This window comes from Nuphar pumila, chromosome 1 (genome assembly GCF_984573655.1).
Source record: "Nuphar pumila chromosome 1, dmNupPumi1.hap1.1, whole genome shotgun sequence".
Taxonomy (NCBI): Eukaryota; Viridiplantae; Streptophyta; class Magnoliopsida; order Nymphaeales; family Nymphaeaceae; genus Nuphar; species Nuphar pumila.
Window position 1 is genome coordinate 178,048,005 of NC_143249.1, and position 19,104 is coordinate 178,067,108.

Below are 19,104 nucleotides of genomic sequence, written 5' to 3' on the forward strand. Positions count from 1 at the left end.
CATACCTTGGAATTCAGGCTCGGGTCAGGTTTGGATACGAGGTACAACCGGACCATTGACAGACATGTCAGGTTCGGGTTTTGTCGGGTCACGATAATGAAATCTCAAATCCCAGATTGGTATAATTTCTGAAGTTTACTTTACTTAAAATGCATATAGAACACTCGGGTGAGGTCGGGTACCCAGCAAAATTCCCAGAACACAGACCTCATATTGCTCAGGTCAGGTTCAGGTCTGCCTCTAAAATTATTTGGATCTGTACTTTTTATGCTCATATATGAGAATTCAGGCTCAGGTCAGGTTGGGTACCCGGTACAAACCCATTGACAGCCCTAGGGCTGAGTGTGGAGCTGGGTAGGGTGTAAATGGGTCGAATTCAGTTCAGATGTAGGCATTACGGGATCCAGCATAATCAGATCGTGCCTGATATGATCGGGATTCGGACAAGAAAACTAATACCAAATCTGGAACCGACAAGCGCATAGCTAATAAGATATGTAAAAACAATGGTATGTGACTTTGCATTTGAATCTGAATTTGGGTTTGAAGCTAATCCGATAGATGACCTCACCATACATATAAAACATATCCGAGTAGCTACTTGGATTTGGATTCAATACTACCTTTTCCAGTCCCACTTCAAATCAACAATGTAATCTGATTAGTTCAGATTCAGTAATGTTTAAATTGAAACAGGGTCCAGCCAATTTGCATCCCCAAGTAGCTTAAAACTCCATGGGCTTTACCCCTTTTACTAGGGAGCCACCGCGCTTCGGCTTGCGCAAAGAGTGATGCCCATGGGATTTGAACCTAGACCACCTGCCTAACGGCATAGGTCCCATCCCACTACTACAAAGTTCCAAACCCTTTTTGGGGTGATTGGAAGCAACTTTGAGAGGATGGAATTTCCAAAATTATTGAAGTCATACCTCTATTCCCTTGTTTTTTCGGTGTGTTCATTTTTGCTTTATTACACTAATTAACAATTGATGGTTTTTTGGTAGTTAATTTAGTAGTAATCGATTATTGCTAGTTGATTTCATGTTAAGCAAAACCAAAAGCATCTTAAAGATCGCTTTGGAAGCATACACTTACATTACATGGTTCTTTTAGGTTTTGAAGAACTTCCTTCCAAAAAGTTGACATATATAGGAAAGGTGAGGCTCGTATTTGTAAATACACGATAAGTTAGGCATGTATTTGTAAATTGTTCCAAAAACAATAACAAAAGAATATTACATTGGTGAATCCCTCAGAATTGGCAAAATCCAAAAAATCACAACGTAAAGTTGGGATGTTTCCTCTCATGCTTTCATTTCATAGATGGCAGTTCCCACTGTAAAGGACAAGGCAAAAAACACAATTTATGAAGTCTACACAACACCAAGATATTCTTCCCGGAAAATAGAACTATGTAACAAGTTGGTGTGGTCTGTTACATGACTCGTGCAAAACGACACGGACAGATTTCAATGGAACAGAAACTGGCAACATCATTTGGATCTCCATTACCCTTGACCTTGTCATGAATGAGTAAATGTACACAAAAGTATACTGCAAGATTACGGGTCATCATCATCACTTTTATCATGGACTCAATGATGAAATTGAGATTCCTCAACGCATTCTTTCACCAAGAACACCAAGTTATGTGTCATACAGAACAAGGGCTCTGCCACATTGAGATGTCCGCAATAAGATCTCGAAGCTGATCCATGAGAACTTTGAGATGCTTATTCTTGGTAGCAAGTTCCTGCATACACAAGCAACCGAAGTTGAAAGTGAGTAACATGTTCCAGGAAATTTTTTTGACTTTGAGACTGTTTGGGAGCAGGTGGTTGAGGCAGGAACTGAGGACTTGATTGGAGTTTGGTTGGACAACTTTGAAATTGTTGTTTGGGAGAACAGAATTGAGGACAAATGAGGTATGGTATGAAATCCAGGAATTGAGCGTTTTAGCTTTTCCTGTAACACAAACTGCCTTTGATGTCCAGCTCCCAAACAGAACCTAAAAGGAACAGAGAACATCTTACAATGGTGCATGACTACATGTGACTCAAGCATCTCCACGTCACGTTTGTTAATTACAGGATCCAGATTACAGCTAAAAATACATTGACATTTTATGAAATGTGCAGGGAGCCATACCAATAAATTAACAAGACCAATATCATAGAATAAACTGATGACAACAAATCATATTTGACCAATGTGGTGCCACTTCTAAATTACAAATGTCAATGTTGGTACTGAACTCTTTATCATTAACTTAGGAGTTGGGTCACGATATGTATCCAGGATGACATGGTTAAATAAGATAGCTGGATAGTTACAGTTGCAGTATCTTAACTGAGGGGTCTCCCATTTGAATTCCATTAGGAGCAGTCCCAGCTTGACTACATAAAGAAAAATCAAGATTAACTTTTCTTTTACAACAAAATTTATTGACAAACCTGCAGCTAGCCTTGGTAGCTAGCGTAATAAGCTGCAGTAGCCGATGGTCTCACCACCCACCTCCATGGACAGTAACAAGCTCCTCCGGCCAGCAGCGAGCTCGCCGCCAGTAGAGTCCTGTCTGAGGACCTTTGCGAGCCAGGGCTGGCCAGCAGGACCCCTTTCCCTGGCGGGAACCAACCACCAACTTTTACCATTCCAGATATTATGGAGTTTCCACCCTGTTTCCCTCTTTGGTGCAGGCTACCTACCTCAATGAGCTGCTGGCTGCTGGGAGGTGGTTAGGGGTTTGGTCAGCCAGGCATAGCTGGCTGATACCATCTGGCGTTGAACCCATGGTCAGCCTAATTATTGTGGATAAAGAATGGTAGCAGTGAAGGTCGTGGCCGCCATTGGCTGGTGCACAAAAGGGCCATGCAACCATGTGATATCCTTGGTCCACGTTAAAGGTGCCACAGATATTATAAATCTTCTAGGTAGCCACAAGTCATGTAATCAATGTTGCACTGATATTATAAATCTTCTAGGTAGCTACAAGTCATGTAATCAATGTTGCTCCCTGGGATCAATTTTACGATCTTGACCTCAACAAAGTTGTCCCTCAAACTGTTCATCCAAACGAACTCAAGGCAAAGATTTATAGCCTTGATACCAATTGATGCAAATCCTAAACAAAATTCATCAGAATCTACCAAACTACAACTATCAAACTACAATTATCTAAAAATAATGAGAAATTCTGAAAAAAATAAATAAAAATTAAATAAACTGAAAATTTAAGTCATATATATCTCAAATCTTTGAACTTAGAAACCCCTAGATCTCATTATATATATATATATAGATGAAGAATTCTAATACCAAATGAATCAAATTTCCTGTTTTGATGAACATGTAATTAAAAACATCTTAATTCCAACAAATTTCTAAATGGGGATAATGATCAAAATACATGGACCTAATATCCATTAGAAAATAAAAACTCAAATAAAAAAAATCCAAACTACAAAATGGGTCCCTTAGACCTTGGAATCATACCGCACTTGCACTGCATCGACGATCCGTACGGTTAGATTCAAGAGAAAAGAACAAAAAATCCATGAAAATTGTGGTTCACACATTAGTTCTCATATTCTAGTGACTCATGATAATGATACCTCACCATCTAGCTATCTCACCCTAAGAAGAGGTCGACTTTGTTGACACCTAAGCCTTGTACAAGAAATCTTCCTACCTACTCATCTCATAGGGCATTACTCTTCCTCTTTTGGGACCTTGGTAGAGAAAGAAAGAAAAAAAAGGTCAAGGCCTACATCAGTATCCAGGAGACCATGCACCCACAGCCCACTACAAAAACAAATTAAAAATCTGCCAGCCCAGACAAATATCAAAAACTACCAAAACTGAAGCTCACATCACACAGTACAGCTTGTCATATTATTTGCTACCCCTTACAACATGATAGACCCTCTATACTGTAATACGTAGTGAATCGTGTCTTTTTTTTTTTGAAAGGAAGAAATATGACAACCAAATTCAGACTGTGGGTTTTGAGCAATAGGTTCTAAATGCCCCTGGTCTAATAAGATTTTTTTGTTTCCCACAAAAACTTAATTGGAGCGTGTGGGTCTCTCAACACTAATGGAAGTCCTCACTCATCCAAAGATAACCCATAAATATAAGTGCATTGTCTGGGCCATAGCATCATATCCTGGTCCGGGGTAAGACTTCTAACTCACGTACCTGCTTCTAAAGTAAGAGATCAGAGTGATGCTTATGTTAAAATGTAACATATATATAATAATAATATATTATTATATATAATATTTTCTGTTATTATTTTCCTTTCCTTTATTTCTTCTTTTTAGTATCGTTTTGAACTAGATTACTAAACTAGTCAAGTTCCTAGTTGAAATTTGACTAAGTTATAGTCGTTGGACTGTCCAACAGCTATAATTAGAGCCGTTGGACTAGGGTCCAACGACTCTATGGGAGAGCTCAAAATGAGCTCTCCCTCCTCTCTTACATTCTTTATAAATAGGGGTGATCCCCTTCAACAATTGTACCAATGCTTCTTAAGCATTTTTGTGATAAATAAAGATTTATTTATTTTATTTGTGTTCTTCCATTTATACCCTTTTATGGGTTTTGTTTAAAGTGTCTTTAATAGACATTCTTTTGAGATATTTGTGTGCTTTGTGGAAGACCATCATTTCATTACATGGTATCAGAGTCACCTTGTTCGTCACTCAAGAAGGTTCTTTTGAAGAAAGGAGGCAATTGAAGGATTTTTCGTGGTGTTTCTCATTCATTCCTTCTATTTTCTCTCTCTCTCTCTCTTCTCTTATTTATTTTTTCTTTTTTCACCCTTGTAAAAGATGAATGACAATGATAAGATCACCATCATGCCCATGAAATTAAATGATACTAATTATGCAATGTGGGCTTCAATTATGAAGCACCACATTTGGGGAAAAGGGTTGTGGAGTATAGTGGATGGTTTCGATTGGGAACCTAAACTAGCTCTTACAAAATTTGAGGGTGATAAAGAAGTTCCTCTAACAGAATGAGAGAAGAGTAAGGCTTTGGCTACTTATGAGAAAAAGCAAGGTTTTAAAACCCGTGACTCGGAACTTGACTCGTTCTTTATTGACTCGTGACTCGGCGGGTCAACTCGGTGACTCGGACCGGGTTTTGTTAACTTTTGATTTTAAAAAAAAAACAATATATAATTTGTCTCAAACCATGTTTTTCAGTAAACATAGTCTCCAAATGTCTATAAGTGCAAAGAGCTATAGAGGTTTGCTTGAATTTGATATCTATACAAGCACTTTGACTAATTCATGACTTGAATTAGAGGATGTGGTCACCATGAGTTCAGTCTACTACTACCTACGGTTCCTAAAATGGCCAACCATATATGCTAGCTTGTTTTAAAAGTTTCAATTCCCTCTCTAACAAATCCATAAATGTAAAATAGGGATAATATGTGCATATTGAAAGTTTACAGAATGCCCAATATCAACATAAATAAGCAATTTTCTCATGTATGAAAACTATGCACGAAATATATTAATGGCACAACTATAAAAAGACTACTAATATTTGAATATGTACAATGCTTGTTCACATAACAAATGAATGATGAAACCTAAATGTGACTTCCTATAGGCACATTTGACCCTCCATATATAGTGAGAATCATTTCTTTAAAATATTTTGCTAGAATAAGTTGATAGCAGAGGGTGAACAGTAGTTCGAACAACATGACGATTTTATTCTATGGATTTAAATGATTTTTTATCTTTAAATGATTTTTATTTTCTTTTTTATACAAAATATGGGGGTAACCCTTGTTAAAATATATGTACTTATATATTTCAAAACTGTAATTTGAAACTCAAAAATCAAATTTCAAACATCCCAGAACTCGCCCGAGTCAGGCTGAGTCAAGCCCAAGTCTTGGCAAACCGAGTTTGCCTTGCCGGATTGACTCGCTAGAGGGGCGAGCCGAGCCGAGTCATCCGAGTTAACGAGTTGACTCAGCGAGTTTTAAAACCATGAGAAAAAGTGAAATGAGTGGAGGATAGGGCATGCAAAAATTATGTCGTGGCTAATTAATAACGTGGTCATTAAGAAATGCTCTAGTCTTGATAAGTTTGAGCATGCCGATAAGGCTTGGGAATACTTTAAAAATATGTATTCCCTTAAAGATATTGTACATGTGTGCAATTTGCAAGACAAAGTTTGGACAATGACTCAAAAAGAAAAATCTATTAGAGAGTATTACAATGAGTTGTCCGAACTTTTGAAAGAATTGGTTCTTCTTGATCCCAAATGGCATTGTACCGAAGATATCGAGTTTCGCCAAAAGCAACTCGATATGGAACATTTTTATAAATTCATAAATGGTCTAAGACCAAAATTCGAGTTAACTAAATCAGCTCTTCTACATCGTGGCAAAGTTCTTTCTATTGTTGAAACCTATGTCACATGGGTGCGAATGCGGGTGCAGGGATTCGACACTTCCCAAAAACCCGGGTGCGGGGGTGCGGCAGGGGCAAAAATGTATATATATATATATATATATATATATATATATATATATATATATATATATATATATATATATATATATAAAGGGGGTCGGGGGTTCCCCCGGCGCGGGTCAGGGTCCAGTTTTTTTTTACTAGTGTGTTTCTTTGAAGACTTGTTACCCATGTTCTGCTTGTTGTGTACTTTGGCTTAACGGGACAAAATTGATGAACCAAAAGGATGGGCAATCTGATCAACCCAGCCTGCTGCGTTCTGCTGACTGTCATGATTCGATCATGTCTGAAACTCCCTGGTCTTCACGAAAAAAAATATAAGCGAAAGGTTTGACGTGGTTTGTTGGAGAGAGTCTTCACGAGGCCTACGGCGCCACTGCCACGCCACTGCCTAGGGTTCTTCAAATTTCGTTTTATATACAGTTGCACACAGATGACAGCTAAAAGAAATTTATTGGATTTGACATGTGAAAAAGAGAGGTCTACACAAGGCTACGGCTAGAGCACCCATCTCGTCAGGAGAAAAGTGAATACTAATAGCCACCAAGACTCTACCACCACCATTATCATTTATTATGGAGAGAGAAAATCCTTAACAAAAAAGGATCTGGATGGTTGAAGCATAAAGACTTCAAAAAGATCTTGAATTTTGGTTTTAATTTTTGAGGAAGATGGATCATCATTTCCAAAAGATGGATCATCATTTCCAAGTTAACAATATGTTTTCCAACGCTGTGAATTAATTTTTTGGAGGCAGAAATAGCATGGGATGCCAACAAAGCTCGTCAGATGTTGTGGACACAAGTGCCCCTTTATAAAACAAGAACAGCAGCAACAAGCAGCCGTCAGTAGAATTTTTTTTTTTAAATTCCGCAGCCCATTTCGTAGGGCAAATTTAAAAAAAAAAAATCCAAACAAAAATGGACCGAAATGACCCTGGGTGCGGTCAATGCACCCAGGATCGGGTTGACCGCACCCGCGTCGACGCGGGTGCGGCACCCTGCTAGCTGAATCCCTGTGACAAAGGTTGAAACTATAGAGAAACTAACTATGGAGGAAAATAGACTTAGAAAGAATACTCCAAAATTTGAAGATGACTTTGTCCTAGCTGTGTCTAAACCGGGCAACTATGTGCGGACTTATAGGTCTCCTCACTTCGATAGACAAGAAGGTGATTTTGATAAAAGAAAGGTAATTTGTCATCATTGTCATGAATCAGGGCACTATAGGCCCTAATGTCCTAAATTAAAGAGGCGAGACGAAAAGAAAGCTACATCGGTCAAATCAGATTCAAAAGATCAAGATGCACAAATTTCTATGGCTTAATTGATGAAAATTCTTTAACCTCTTCTTAAGGGAAAGTCCTCCTCAACTGAAGCATCAACTGGAGCAGTTGCTTCATCCTTCTCCGATCTTGGTAACTTGTCGGGCAGTGTCGACACGGATACGGCTGCCTAGTTGTCGTATCTATGTGACATAGTCACAAAGATATCAACATAAATACATGAAGCTTTTTATAAGGAGGCCTTTAAAATATGTATGCAAATTAGAAATCAAGAGAGAGAGAGAGAAATAGGAAGTTTGATGCAAGTTTGATCTCTCCAAATGTTTCAGGTACATTTTTATTGAAACGTGTATCTAAATATTTTGGTATGAGTTTCTAATAGACATTGATAAGAGATTTTGGTCACGGTTTCCTTGATGATGATATGAGTTCCAGGAAACTAGATCTCAACATCTAATTAGGAAGTTTGATGCAAGTTTGATCTCTCCAAATGTTTCAGGTACATTTTTATTGAAACGTGTATCTAAAAATTTTGGTACGAGTTTCTAATAGACATTGATAAGAGATTTTAGTCACGGTTTCCTTGATGATGATATGAGTTTCAGGAAACTAGATCTCAACATCTAATTATAAGAATAGTGACATCATATATATTGTGATAAAAGAATGCTAAGAAAAAAAACACTAAAAATCAAAATGTCACATAATTTCACCATGTATAGCTATAGCAATGGATCAATGTCTGAAGCTACATGCAACAGCAAAATGTTTTAAGACAATAACCAAATAAAGAAAATACATAGAACAATCTCAAGCTAATATGGTCAATGGCTTAAAGGTTGCCTCTTGCAAGAATTTGTGAAAAATATATGCAACTATGAGCATGATATCATGCATGTCTTCTAAAATCTCAATCATGAAATTGATATAAAAAGTACAAAAATCATATTTAGATTGAAGAAAAAGAAATAACCACACATGGCAGTCTCGACTGAAGTGAGAGAAGCATGTTGATGGTTTCAATGGAAGTAAGCAAGATCTACATATACAAGAACTGTATAGGAGAGGCTGTGGAGGTTCTATTATCCAATGACTTACCTTATTTGAGAGGGACACAATGATTGCCACCACTATAGATGAAACAAGGTTTGGTACTGGTTTCACTTGTACAAGGGACTGGTTTTCTATATTCTTAGGGACGAGTTTCATATGCATTTAGAAATCAGTTTCTTGGCGTTTCTGAAACTGGTCAATGTTTTTTAAGCCAGTTGCGTACCAATACCAGGTACTAGTACGCCTGAAACAGGATACGTATGACAAGCTAGAGTTTCCATGCAACTATGGTTAGAGTTGTGTTTCCTCTCTCTCTCTCTCTCATTAGACATGATATCTATTTTAAAGAATATTATCTTACATGAGTCTGAAATAGGAAAGAAAGAATAAAGTTGACTTATTAGACATGAGAGAGGCAGTTGTGTTTCTTATTTCTCTCTTTCACTCTCTCTTATTAGACGTGAGAGAAAGGGAGATAGAGTCGTGTTTCCTCTCTCTCTCTCTCTCTCTCTCTCTCTCTCTCTCTCTCTCTCTCTCTTGTGCATGATGGGGGCATAATAACAAACCTTTAAACAAACTTGAAAAAGACATTCATATCCAACATAACTTTTGTGTCATTTCAAAAAAATTCTAAGATGGAGTCGTGTTTCCTATTTCTCTCACTTATTAGACGTGAGAGAAAGGGAGTTAGAGTTCTCTCTCTCTCTCATGCATGACAGGGGCATAATAACGAACTTTTAAACAAACTTGAAAAAGACATCCATATCCAACATTTGTCATTATCAAAAAAATTCTAAAGCAAGAACTTTTTGTGCACCAATGCCCCTCTTTTGTATTTAAGTAGTAGTAGTAATATACATACACACATATATATATATATATATATATATATATATATATATATATATTTTGCATAATTAATAATGTAATATATACAATTTTTATACATAATATGTATATTATAATAAATATAACAATTAGTTATACGATATATACAAACATATTATATACATATTTTTTACAGAAATATAAATCATCATGACTCGGCTGAGTCACGAGCCAAGACATGCCAAAGTCGAGTCGCGAGTCATTGGGTTTTAAGCAGAGTTACCCAAAGCTTCTTATATAGGTGGAAAACGTGCTTTCCGGAAACTCGCTTTGGAAGCGCGATCCTCCTCGCTTCCGAAACTTGATGGGAATCTCGATTCTCCCACATTTCTCTTATGCTTCCAATACGCTTCATTCATGTTTCCTACATGCTTCTTATGTCATCTCAGGCTTCCTTTCATGTTTTTTATGTGTTTCATCTCATGTTGCTACCCACTCCCCATGTGCTTTCTCTAGATGTTGACAAAAGTTTATTTCTTACATTAAAAAATCCTGAAACTTAAGAATAGTCATTTTTTTTTTTCCCATCTGACTCCCGTCTCACTTCCCATTCGATTCACATTTCATTTTCAAATTGATTCCTCGCTTCTCGCTTCTGATAAATTTTAAAATGCCTCGATTCTCGCTTTTGCTTTCCGTATCGTTTCTCACTTCTGCTTCTTAGTCTAACAACCTTGGTTTTAAGACTATGATACTATGATACAACCTAATCGTCTGATATTTTTAATCCTTGCACATATAGCAAGGAATCATGAAAATTCTTAACATAGGAAGCGGTCAAGCAATTCCCTATACCAACTCAGAGATGAATTGCTGCACATATATATGGCAGGTATTCTACCCCATAATTTCTGATTATTTTCATCACACAGGACTGTGGCCATAGGGTCCTCTACTTCGTGTCGTATCCCACAACCTGGCATTCATGTGTACGAAGGCTCCTTTTAGTTCAAATCATCCTAACTGAACATATTGGGATCTTCAGACACTTGCTAACCTCCAATCTAACATATAACAAAAGATACTATTTCCCTATGTCACACGGACTCGGCTCCAAGGTCGACGCACCCGCGTCGACACGCACCGACACGGGTGCGGCTTGGACTCGGTCAACCCGTCCCTGGGTGCGGTCAACGCACCCAGGGTCATTTTGGTCCATTTTTTGAAAAAAAAAATTTAAAAAATCTGGGCTACAGAATTTAAGGAAAAAAACCCCTCCTGTAAGGAAAAAAAAAAACGAATCAGGCTTCACAACTCATCACTTGTCCCCTAATGGGCACAACTTTAATCGAGTCTTATATATATATATATATTAAATATATATATATATATATATATTAAATATATATATAGCCGAGTCCCTGTGTCCAAAATTTTTGAAATTGCGCAGCACCCGCACCCATGTGATATAGCTATTTCCTCATTGATTCCAAGGGTACCAAACTCTTTCAAGAAACGCATGCAACCAATCTGAGTTTTCACATGATCACAAATTAAAACTACATTCTATACTTCTACCAATGCCTAAAATTGTTTTCTTTAAAGTTAAACAAAATCCAAAAATCTAATGGATCCCATAACTCATCCAATTTAACCAGACAAAAAGTCACTACAAAATAGAACTAGATGTTAGGTTGTTTCAAAATTATGTGATTTATGCACCTAAGTTGTCAATTTATTACATTCATTTAACTAAGTTAGTATTTAAAATATTTAATCTTATATTGATGAGAAGAGAGAATTTCACATGGGTTTATATAGGGCAAAATTGTTTTTATGGGCAAGGCCCATTGAGGACATGTCACTTGAACTTTGAACTTTATATTTTGGACCTTGGACTTTGTATTTAGATTTGGCTTTAGCTTTGAACTTGAACTTGAACTTGAGTTTGGGTTTCGGTTTGGTCTAACTTGTCTCGGTTCAATTTGGTTTGGTTTGGTTTGGTCATAATTATATTAGACCTTTGACCATCATTTTGTACTTGGGACATTTATATACCTGAGTCCTTCACCGACCTTTATATGATCATTGACCAACCATTGTTTGACCTAGACCCAGTCAACATGATTGTTCTAGTTGCTCTTGACTATGACCTGGATTGTCCAACGTCTCTTGCAATGTCCCATTAATAGGTAGAATGGTCTATAGTTGCCCCTATTAATTTTGACATGTTGACTGTTGACTAGAACATTGTTTTTTGGACATTTTTGAACTTGGTAGAATCATTTTGGTCTCAAGTCATATCATTGTTTGTCGATTGATTGCATCAAACTTTTAACCTTCAAAATCATTTTGATCCCAAGTCGTATTATTTTTTGTCGATTGACTGCATCAAAATTTTAACCTTCAATTAACTAGTCCTTTGGTTCATTAAGTCAATTTATTCTTAGTCGTTGAAACTCATTTAGGGTCACTTATTGCTAGTCATTGTGTCAACCTAGACTATTTATTATTGGATGTTGGCATTGATTCCTAGTCATTGGTACTTGAGGTTATATAAACTCAAGTTTCGTCTCTCATTTACATCGTCAGCTCTCAAGCACTCCTCTCTTCCTCTGTCCCTCGAGCTTTCTAGCTCTCGCTCTTTCCCTTCCTAGTACTCTAAAGCTCTTTCTCTCTCTCTTTGGTGAGTTTTAGCTTTGACTTAATCAGGAGCCTGCCTAGTTGAGCCTAAGGTCTACATATTCAAGTCAAGAGGCTGAGTTTTAACCTTGACTTAGTCAAGAGCCTGCCTAGTTTAGCCTAGAGTCTACCTATTAGAATTAAGAGGCTATTCAAGGTGGTTTGTGTCGAGTTGTTCGATCTCACCGGTGCAGGACTTTGGCCTATATAAACCCAAGTTCAAACTACTAGGAATCAATGCCAACAACTAAGAATAAATTATTTAGGTTGGCACAACGGCTAGCAATAAGTGGCCTTAAATGGGTTTAACGATTATGAACAAATGGGGCTTAATGGGTCAAACGACTAGTCAACTGAAGGTTTCAAGTTGAGTGCAGTCAATAGACAAAAAATGGTAGGACTAGAGACCAAAATGATCCTACCAAGATCAAGAATGTTAAAAAACGAGGTTCTCATCAACAATCAATGGATCAAAATTAATAGGAGCAATGATATAAACGTCTCAAGTACCAAAAAAGATGGTAAAATGTACCATGACCAAACTAGACCAAGCTAAATTGAACCGAACTGAAATCTAAACCCAAACTTAAATACAAATTCAAGTATAGAGTTAAAGCCAAATGCAAATCCAAAGTTCAAGGTTCAAAATATAAAGTTCAAAGTTCAAATGACATGCTCCCAATAGGCCTTGCCCATAAAACCAACTTCACCTTATATAAACCCATGTGAAGTTTTCTCTTCTCCTCAATATATGATTAAACATTTTAAATGAAATATGTGCACAAACCACATAATTTTGAGACCTATCCTATCACCAACTCTCAAGCTCTCCTCTCCTCCTCTCTCCTTCAAGCTCTCGCTCTCGCTCTCTCCCTTCCTAGTGTTGTAAAGCTCTCTCTTTCTCTCTAGTGAGTTTAGCCTTACTCAATGAGTTTTATCCTAGTTGAGCCTAGGGTCTCCTATTCGAGTCAAGAGACTATTCAAAGTTGACCTTCGTAAGTATCTGAAAGTTTGGTTGTATCTTAGGAGCGATAATGCATGAATACCCATTGCACCAAGTCTCTAATCCTAAGTAGGATAACTATCGCTTTAAAGACATTACATCGAACGCGTGCCTCCTAGCTTAACTTCGATCAAGCTTAGTTGCCACACCCACTCAATTTCCCAATGCTAGACATCTTCCAATGGTAACATCAGAGCCGGACCTGTAAAGAGGCCAATGAGGCTTGGGCCTCAGGGCCCCTGTGCCCAAAAAAATTTTAGGGGCCCATTTTTAAGGCCCGAGCTCCCCCCATTTGTTTAGAAAAGGAACAATCAATTCTTTTAGGAATCAATTCTTTTTCCAATTTACTAGTCCCTATAATGGATCCGAGCTAAAATGTCCAGATATTAAAAGAACCTACTTTTTTTGGCGATAGTGTACGACACACTATGTTGTATGATATGTATAGATGCAATGCAATGATCTATATGTTACGGTATCATAAGATATGATCATAAATCTTGTCATTTTTATGACAATTTTTACCACATTGCTTCAAAGTAATTTGTTCTTTATTTTCTTTTTCACCTACAATCTCTAGCATCACGTCTCCTTGATATTTTATTGGACCAAATTTTCATCTTTCTTCTCTTGATGGTTTCTGGCTCCTGTATGTTGGGCATATTGTTTCTCAAATTAGACCTTCCTTACATGTTGTGTTTATTTTCTAATGTTCTCTTGTTTTAGAACTTCCTTTGTCCTTTGAGGAGTTTGCACCACTGACCACTCTCATTTCTCCATTTATTTTTTCCCTACCCTCACCATCTTTCTTGATTTCTCGTGTTCTTTTAGTCAATTTTCCACCATTAGGTTCTATTGGTCTGTGCCCATTTGCGTGCTTACATGGCTTTTTACTTGCTACTGATCTTTTTTTTTATTCTTTTTTTCTTGAAAAAGGCAATTCTTCTGGTTAATTTTGCCACCACCATGCACTTTTTTCTTCATATCTTACAGTTCTTATAAATTTAAGGGAAATTGTCAATAAAAATTTACCATTTTACTCTTTGGAATGTGCTGTGTATGATCATGGTGCTACCGTGTTGCCATAAGGGTGGTTCCCATCTGTGGTGGAATTGAAAAGAGTCTCCATTTGATCTTCTGAGAAACCAAATGGGTTGGTGCTGAAACCAAATATTAGTTTGTTTTTTCCATATTCAGAGGATTTGTGCATGAAATCTCCCTCTTTGACCATTGTGGGGAGTTTCGCATTCGCTCCCGGAGTTTCCCATTTTCCAGTGTCATGGATGAAGCTAAGAAACTAGCAAGTGACATGAGGTTTGAACCTAAATTTCGAGAAAAATGCATAACCCGAAGAAAGAAACAGTTTGATGAAAGTGGCAGTGACGATGTAATACTATCAAGTGAAGAATCTTTTAGAGTAGAATATTTTCTGTTTATAATTGATCAAGCTCGATCTATCCTTCAACTCCGGTTTGAACAATTTAAACAATATGAAGAGACTTGGATTTTTGTTAAACTTAGAGGAGTTGAAGACTGAAGTCGATCCCTTAAATAGCTTAAAGAAGTATTGTGAGAAGCTTGATAAATTTTTAAGTCATGATGGACGTTCAAATATTGATGGTTATGATTTATCTACAGAGTTGATGACCCTGACGTGTTATTTAACCACTGAAAGAACGGCAATTGATGTACTACGTTATTTGGTGAAACTGAATGGTTTATTCTCAAATGCTTATATTGCTTATAAGATTTTGCTAACAATACTAGTTACCGTTGCATCATCGGAAAGAAGTTTCTCAAAATTGAAGTTAATCAAGAATTATATTGGATCAATTATGTCTCAGGACAGATTGAATGGATTGGCTATGTTGTCAATTGAGAAAGAAATGGTTGAACAACTTGATTATACTGATTTGATAAATATTTTTGCATCTAAAACAGCTAGACGAGTAGTGTTTAAGTAGTTTATATAAATATTTTAGACATTGTTATTTGATATAATATAAATATTTAGAATATCATATTTGTTTAGTAAAAATATAAATCTTATCATTATTTGAACTCAGGTTGTGTCTTATTCTCTTGACTTTCTTGTTTCACTGTAATTTCTAATTTCTAATTTCTAATTTTTGTTAGCAGTTAATTTTTGTTAATTAATTACTATTAATTATTGTTAGTTAATTTCTGTTAATTGATGTTATTGCTAGTTAAATATAAAAATAATATAAATATTTGTATTAGTTAATCTCTGTTAATTAATGTTGAACAACTTGATTAAACTGATTTGATAACTATTTTTGCCTCTAAAACAATCAGACTAGTATTGTTTAGGTAGTTTATATAAATATTTTATACATTTTTATTTAATATAATATAAATATTTGGAATATTATATTTGTTTAATGTGAATGCAAATTTTATTGTTATTTTGATTCTTTAAAAAAAATTTGGAGGCGCTGCCCCCCGAACTCCTACTATTAATAGGGGGCCCATTTTTTCCCTCCGCCTCAGGCCCCATAAAACACAGGTACGGCTCTGGGTAACATAAATTAATCTGCAGTCCTAGAGTAAAAGTTTCAGATGAATCTCACAATACCTTTTTCAACACAGCAGCACGCTCTTCCAGTCTTTTAATTTCCACTGGATCAGATCTGGCTTCCGAGGCACCCATCACAGATCCCGCCTCATTCTGGTCTGCCTAAATTAAGCAAACAAAACACACCATTAGACTCATCCCAATCATTAATACAAAAAAAAAAGATAAACAATATCTGCATAAACAAATCGAGAAGTTCTGCAGTACATTAAACGTACATGGTCTGCTTCAAAGTTAAAATTGCGTATGCACCTTATCGACTAATTGACTGACAATTTATTTCATACACGCAACTCAAATTTTTAAGCAGAATGCAATTTGAGATTCATCATTTTTTGTAAACAAATCCAAGCAAGTTATACAACTTTCTGGAGTTCCATAAATTTTTTGAGTCAGTCCCCAACTTTCCATTAAAACCTCAACAAATTAACCTCTCCAGCCGCTGATGGACACACTAAATACCACCAAAAACTGAGCGTCAAGCAAACCACTATACCTTTCCCTACTTGAAATCAGCTAGAACCAAGGAATGTCTGCATCAATTTTCAGCAATTTATGCTCAAATACTCCAAATTTCTCACTGGAAACGATACCATCGAAGCAAACAAGCCACTAATTCTTGAAAATCCTAATCCTATCTTCCCTGACATCCGATTTCACAAACAAAGAATCACAATTTTTTTCAAGATCCCAATGAATTCCCACGCGAAAGTTTAATCCCTAAAGAAATCGGGGGAAAAAAGAAAGAGGAAGTGGAAGGAACCCTAGAGAGCATCGAGGTTACCGCTTGATCGTTGGTGATGGCGGTGATCACGGCCCTGAGGGCGGTCACCGTCGACTTGTATCGGAAGCGCGCCTCCTCGAGAGCCCCTCCCCCCGGCTCCGGCTGGTGCGATCCATCGTGCTGCTCCGCCCCAGGCTGCGCCGCCGGAGGTGCGGTCGCCCAGAGCACGGGGTTGCACAGCTCCTCGTTCATGGCTCTGAGGATCTGGTGGGCCGCCAGGATCGTCTCTTCCAGAAGTTTCTGCCCTTCGATCGCTAGCTCCTTCGTGCTCCTACCTCCCCCTCCTCCTCCGCTTAAGCTCGATCCGTGCTTCTCCTCCATTGCTCAGAGAGAGAGAGAGAGGGTTAGGGTTGCAGAGCTAGGGTTAGGGTTTGCAGCTGCAATTTCCGCGCTCCGCCTTTTTCCGCCACCGCCTTCCGACGAGATCGTACGTTCCTCTGTTGATCCTAGCCGTCCAAATGATGCATCTGCACTGGCACAAATAATCCACGTCTATGTGAGAAATGTGATTGGACGGCCATCATCACGGCATAGGGTGTCAACGGGTCGGGTTTACCCGGATCCGACCCGTATCAAACCCTATAGGATCCTGGTATAGTGATAAATAAAAAGACCTGATTAAGACCCGAGTCCCAATCCTACTAATACATGGAGCTAGGTATAGTTTGTAAAATTTTATACCAGACCCGGATCCAACCTGTGTTCCTATTAAGACCCACATTTTTTCAATATAAAATGATAAAAATAAAGGTTTACGAGGTATGGCTGGGGTCTGGTTCATGTAGTTTTTATTGGGCCTGGGTATGATTTTTTTATAGTGAACCCGATTAAACCTGATACCATACCCGAAGTTCAAGCCTGGTTTCACCTGGGTCCCAACCAAACACGACCTGTTGACACCCCCCTAATGATATGGCATATTATGGGATCTGTGCCACAAACACAAACACTAGTTTCATGAGAATTCAAAATTCATGTTCTACTAAACAAACCTTTGATGAGGTCAGATTTAAAAAAAAAAAATCCAAAAAATGTAAAAAGTAAGTTAATTTGTATTCAATAATTTAGTATCTTCAATAGCACCCAATATTATTAACCCTCTTATATCACAGTAAAAATGAAAGAAAAATACATTTGTATTTTTAAAACTTTGAAATTAATGGATTATTAAATAAAAAACTATGACTGTATTAATGAATTGGTAGCTATCTACCTACTTTTAAAAGCCGATCATGAGCCGTGCATTAAGCGGATTCGGATTTGGGTCAGATGTCGGATTACATCTGACCCATTGACATACCCAACAAGAAGCCTACCAATATTCAATCAGTAATGGGGGATTTTCCCTTTGCTTAGAAGGAAAAAAAAATCGTGGTGGAATTAAAATAAAATATACATTTTATAAAAAACATGTACATTAAGTAATTATGAGAAATCATGCAAACTTGTAGGCAATGAACTAATTTCCGTGCTTTTTTTCTTTTTTGGATTTATAACACAGGGGACGGGGGATGGAGGACATGAAACGGGGATGGAGGTTAAAATTAAAACCCTTGCGGGGATGGAGGTGGGGATGAACTTACACTTTCCCTCGGCCTGCCCCGTCTCGGATCCGGGAAGGATGACAGTGGACTGAGGAAAAATGGGTCCCGACCTGCTTAGCCTCATTTGGATCGAGGCAGGTTATATGCCTTCCCGCCCTAAGAGGACCGCGGCGCTCATTCGAACCCCCGAACACGAGATGTGGGATTCAGTGCATCATCGGGGGAGAACATACACCACCCTCTCTATTTGGACCGAGGATGGAGGTTAAAATCAAAACCCGTGCAAGGTGCGGGGATGGAGGCAATTTTGAGACAGGATGAGGGTGGAGACCTTGTCTCCCGCCGCCGCCCCGGTCCACTGTCATCCCTATTGGTGATAGGGATAAACTCATCTCGGATCAACAGAATGCACCAGCCCTACAGAAGATGGTGATTGGTGATGAGGATAAAGAAAGCAAATATTTTCTTCACTGTAAATCTGAGAGCTCTTCTGAAATGATGTGAACAAGTTTATATATTGTAAAGCCCGGATGATAAAAATATGTTGAATCTGTTCCTCCGTGGATGTAAGCAGAAAACCAATTATTACTAGGCTAGAATATACGGAGACAAACAGAAGAGCTCGCAAGTTCAGATATGAAGTTGCATGGTCAAATGTCATGCAGCTTAGTACAATCAAAGCAAACCAATAAAACAAACTGACAATCGAATCAACGTCAGACATAAAAATTTGTATCTAAACCACCGTCAGTTTATGATGCATTTGCTTCCCCAATGAACAACAAAACCAACAAAGAGCTTCTAAGTGATGATAGTGAGAGGGGAC

The 19,104-nt window shown here is 37.6% G+C and overlaps 1 protein-coding gene across 1 annotated transcript; it reads right to left on the reverse strand.

Annotated features, from left to right (window-relative positions):
• Positions 1-1,263: 1,263 nt before the first annotated feature.
• LOC149851428 (mediator of RNA polymerase II transcription subunit) lies at positions 1,264-17,183 on the reverse strand. Its single transcript, XM_090000656.1, has 3 exons — positions 16,735-17,183; positions 15,951-16,052; positions 1,264-1,753 (listed from the first exon to the last, which is right to left on the reverse strand). The coding sequence occupies exons 1-3, from the start codon at positions 17,053-17,055 to the stop codon at positions 1,655-1,657; spliced, it is 522 nt and encodes a 173-aa protein (XP_089856782.1). The 5' UTR covers positions 17,056-17,183; the 3' UTR covers positions 1,264-1,654.
• Positions 17,184-19,104: the final 1,921 nt, after the last annotated feature.

Coding starts and splice junctions, on each gene's coding strand:
- LOC149851428 (XM_090000656.1), bottom strand. CDS start 17,055: ATGGAGGAGAAGCACGGATCGAGCTTAAGCGGAGGAGGAGGGGGAGGT. Junction 16,053..16,734: donor CCATCACCAACGATCAAGCG/GTAACCTCGATG, acceptor TGCTTAATTTAG/GCAGACCAGAATGAGGCGGG. Junction 1,754..15,950: donor GTGCTGCTGTGTTGAAAAAG/GTATTGTGAGAT, acceptor TTGTGTATGCAG/GAACTTGCTACCAAGAATAA.